The 4,053-nt window shown below is 54.4% G+C and overlaps 1 protein-coding gene across 2 annotated transcripts; it reads right to left on the bottom strand.

Moving 5' to 3' along the window:
* Positions 1 to 188: 188 nt before the first annotated feature.
* RTBDN (retbindin) lies at positions 189 to 3,484 on the bottom strand. 2 transcript variants are annotated; one of them, XM_037145742.2, is made up of 6 exons: positions 3,222 to 3,484; positions 2,594 to 2,774; positions 2,006 to 2,072; positions 1,762 to 1,872; positions 1,183 to 1,279; positions 189 to 644 (listed from the first exon to the last, which is right to left on the bottom strand). In XM_037145742.2, exons 2-6 carry the CDS (start codon positions 2,766 to 2,768, stop codon positions 417 to 419), a joined length of 678 nt encoding a protein of 225 aa, XP_037001637.2. In that variant the 5' UTR covers positions 2,769 to 2,774; positions 3,222 to 3,484; the 3' UTR covers positions 189 to 416. The 2 variants fall into 2 exon arrangements, with proteins under 2 accessions (XP_037001637.2, XP_053519763.1); XM_053663788.1 differs by having other exon boundaries at positions 3,408 to 3,484.
* Positions 3,485 to 4,053: the final 569 nt, after the last annotated feature.

Here is a 4,053-nt window from a genome sequence, read left to right as displayed (position 1 = left end):
TCCCCCCCATTTCTGACACCTGAATATTCCAAGTTTCTGAGACAAATCCTCCAGGTTACAGGCCACCGGCATTTACACCTCCACTAGTGAAGCAGGTGCCGACTCTAGGACCTGAGGATTAGAAGTGAGATACCTATCACTCTGGCAACTATCTTTCCCACCTGTTTCCCCAAGAAGCTACCACATCATTTGCTCTAGTTGGTGACTTTATTCTTTCTGGGGTGGGGGGAAGGGGGACATGAGCTAGAGCTGGGTTGTTTTTGTAATGATCTGGAGTCTGGGGCTCCAGGGAGGAGTGACAGGGCTCTAGAAACTACCAGGCTGAGAGGAAGAGGGGGGAGAGTTCTGAGTGTCTAGAGGGGCCGGGCAGCAGGTGGGGGCACAGGGATGCGTCTCCCATCTAAGGACAGTGTCCCCTAGGGGCCACTGCCGCTTCCACTGCCACTCCCGCTGCCTGCAGCCTCCCCGATCCAGGTGCGAGGGTGGCGGGAGGGCAGGAAGGTGGATTCCCCGGCCCTCCGTCTCTGTCTGGGATGCCGAAGCACCGACATGGAAATGTTGAGGCAGTGACCAGCGCCAGGAACAGCCACCGGCAGCGCATGGCCAAGAACCGAGCGGCAAAGGTCCACTCCATCAGTGAAGGTCTGGGAGAAGAGGTGGAGTTAGTGGGGGGGGAGTGCAGATACCTTGGGGATGTGGCTCTCTGGTGCAGGCAGAGAGTGATTTTTCAAAACCTTGGCCTTTGGAAAAGAAAGGCCCCAGAGTTCCATGGACAGTAGGGGCCAGAGGGGTGGTCTTGGGGCAGGCAATGCCAGCCTCTGGGTCCTCCTAGGAGTCTAGGGGAGGGGCCATGGGGGGTGGGGCTCTTGGGGAAGGCGAACAGTTCTTACTGGTTCCCAAGGGTCTGGGGCTTTGGGGAAGGTGACTTGGGTCTCTGGGTCTTTAGACTGCGGGTGGGCCTAGAGCAGACAGTCCCTTGGGAAGGACAAAATTGGACTCCGTGGACATTAGGGAGGCTGCAGGCATACGTGCGTGTGTATTTCACTGTGGGAGGTTGGGCTGTAGAAGGGGGAAGGGTGGGGACTTCAGAATGCCAGGCCAAACTCTGGGGCCTAGCGGTTTAAGACAGCACATGCTAAGGGGAGGTTTCAGCCTCTTCCTGGTGCTCTGTCCCATGCTCACCTGGCCGTAGGTTCTGCACTCAAGGTTGCAGTCTCTCTTTTCTAGAAGTGGCAGCCAAGTCGGGCCACAGGTGATATCACTTTTACAGGTGGCAAACCTGGGGTCGGTGTGTGGAGAGAAGAATGTGGGTAAAGGCTCTGCAGTTTTGTTCCAGTGGGATTCCTCCTCTCCAAGGATCCGTGCAGTATATGCTTCTCCCCGTATCCAGGCACCAGCGCTCAGGCCCACATCGGTGCGAACACCACCCTCCAGAGTTCACCACACATTCTCCACACATACCCATTCTCACCCCATATTCTCCACACATACCCAGGGCTCTGTCACCACTGGCCGCCTCCCTGCCCACACAGACCATCCGTTCTGGGCCAGCCCCTTAAAAGACTGGACTCTCAACTTCCCTTTTCAAGAAAGAGGCCCCGCCCCTTTCTTTAAGAACCGTGTCCAAGGGAGGCCACGCCAAGGGGCTGCCAATTTGCAAAGCCAGGAGCTCTATAAGCTCTGCCCCTTTCTGTCGAACCTCTAAACACCGGGACCTGCAAGCTGCAGATGCCATCTTCGGCCCTGTCCCGCCTCTCCTACCAGGCGTGACAGAGCTCCGCGCAGAGCGACTGTGTCTGGTGCATCCCCAGTAGCTGGAAACGGAAACGACTGAGAAGGGCAATTTGGAGGTGTCCCAGGAAGGATTCACACCTGGACATCGGGAGAGACAGGCCCGGAGGGTTAAGATGCGAGGAGCCTCTGACGCCCTGACCCGTAGCTTGGGAAATGAGCAAAAAGCGCAAGGAAATACACAAGGGGGGGGGGGGGGGGGGGCCGTACTCACCCAGGGCTGGGCTCCCCGCAGCCCTCCAAGAAGATTCCAGGGTGCAGGGCCTCTGGTGTGTCTGCCTCTGAGGAACAACAAACAGGGCAGTGGAAAAGGGAACTCCTTTTACTTAGGGTCTCGGATCCTCAGGAACGGTTGACCCGATTAATGTAATTCCTCCCAATCATAAAACTTACAGACGGCTTGAGGGGCAATGCATCTTCAAGCAATAATAAGCATTTATCTTAATCAGGTAGTTATTTTTATGTGGCTGATAGTGTTTAAGTTCTCAAATGCTTGCATAAACCCCTTTACAACACCTCCTTAAGAAGAAGAAGTATTACTTCTCCTTATTAATGTCCTGCATGAAGCTGATAGAGGTTAAGTGACTTGCCCAGCGGCACCCAGCTACACAGTGGCAGAGCTGGGATTTGAACCCAGGCAGCCTCACTACAGAGCCTGTGCTTTCTAATCATCAGTCTTCAGCACTAGCCCAAGCTGCCCATCCTGGTCACCCTAAGCCCCTGTTACAAGAAAATTCTGGCATTGCTAGGTTGGAGTGTGAGTTCTTGGGTTTTGGGGTTAGATTGGGTCTGAAGTGCTCACCTGCTAGGTGCAGCTGGCCTGTGCCAGCCACCAGATCAGCCACCAGCCTATGGTATCTCTGGGACCTAGTGGGGAGTGAATGGCTCCCTCCACAGGCCTTTAGCAGGATCCATGCCAGGGTCAGTTGCAGGGCCCAGACCAGGCGCCTGGGTTGAGTACAGCCCTTGTAGGCCATGTCCACCTGAGATAAGAGTCAACTGGGTTATGGGATGAGTTGGGCCATCCTCTTCTGGGAACTCGGGGTGGTACTCTTGATGCACACCCAGGAGATGGTGCCAGGCAGAACAGAGAATGAGCAGTTGAGGAGGAGGCACTGGCCAAAGACCTTAAAATCCCAGGGTGCCACCAAGGCCCGTCTCTGACCCAGGATCCCCCCCCCCAAAGAATGGTGTCCCCTCCATCTCTTCAGGTCCATGTGCCTCCCAGTTTGACTATGCTGCCCCTCCTCCCTCACATCCAGCAGGACCTCTGAACCTTTTCAGCCTGCAGGTGACCCCCTCTGTCCTCAAAATTAGAGGCGCAATTTCAGCTCTTCCAATGTCCCTGTTTTGTCCAGTAATTTCTCCAAATCTTCTGTCCAGCCTCCCTCCTCAATCCCCCAGTCCCCGCGGGGCCCTCTCATGGTCACCTTCTCTCAGCCCACAATCAGCTTAGGGGCTGCAGACCAGGGCTGGGCCTTCGGAGCCAAGCTCGGCTGGGGCGGGAGTCGGGTTATGCCGCTGGGGTCCAAAAACCCCAGGCCGGAGGAAACTGGGAGTCTGTGGAGACAAAACGATTCCCTACCCTCCTCTGCCCCCTTGGGGCCACCTCTCACCGCTTAGCCGAACTGGGGTCGAGGGCGCTGCTGAGACACTTCAAGGTTAAGTCCAGGAAACTGGGGCTGAAGAAAGGGGCGTGGTTTGATGTAGGGGAGGCGTTTCCCACCACCCCGCCCCCTGTTCAGCTGACTAAAGGCTGGAGAACCTGGACAGTGTGTATACATACATCCTTGTGTTTGCTTTTCTGTTGAGGTTGTGGCTAAAACTCTGGATCTATATGTGTGGGCAGTGTGTGTGTGTGTTGAATGAAATGCGTTTGTGTGGCAGTATGTTGAATGTGTTTGTTGTGTGCAGTTTATATGCATCTCTTGTGTGAGTGTATGTGTGTGTTCAAAATCTGGACAAGGAGGACTGTACATGTCCCAAGCCAAGTACGTCCAGTTGAGTAAGAATCAGGTAATAAATGGAGGGGGGGAGGATTGTGTTAGAGCATGTGTACTGTGAAAATGTCAGATCAGTGAGTGGATAAAGTCAGTCTACAAGAGCCGTTGACCATAAATGTTTACTATGAGTGATCAAGGGGGTGTTGTCATGTGTAGAAAGGGTGCGTCTCTATCTGAAATATGTGTGTGTCCCTTCATAGTTTCTGTGAGTGTGTGTCCCTTGAAACCATTTCCTCTATTCATCCAGCAAACATTTATT

Source organism: Artibeus jamaicensis, unplaced genomic scaffold (assembly GCF_021234435.1).
Source record: "Artibeus jamaicensis isolate MK-2021 breed Jamaican fruit bat unplaced genomic scaffold, CSHL_Jam_final contig_3290, whole genome shotgun sequence".
Lineage (NCBI taxonomy): Eukaryota > Metazoa > Chordata > Mammalia > Chiroptera > Phyllostomidae > Artibeus > Artibeus jamaicensis.
This window is presented reverse-complemented; position numbering and strand designations above follow the sequence as displayed.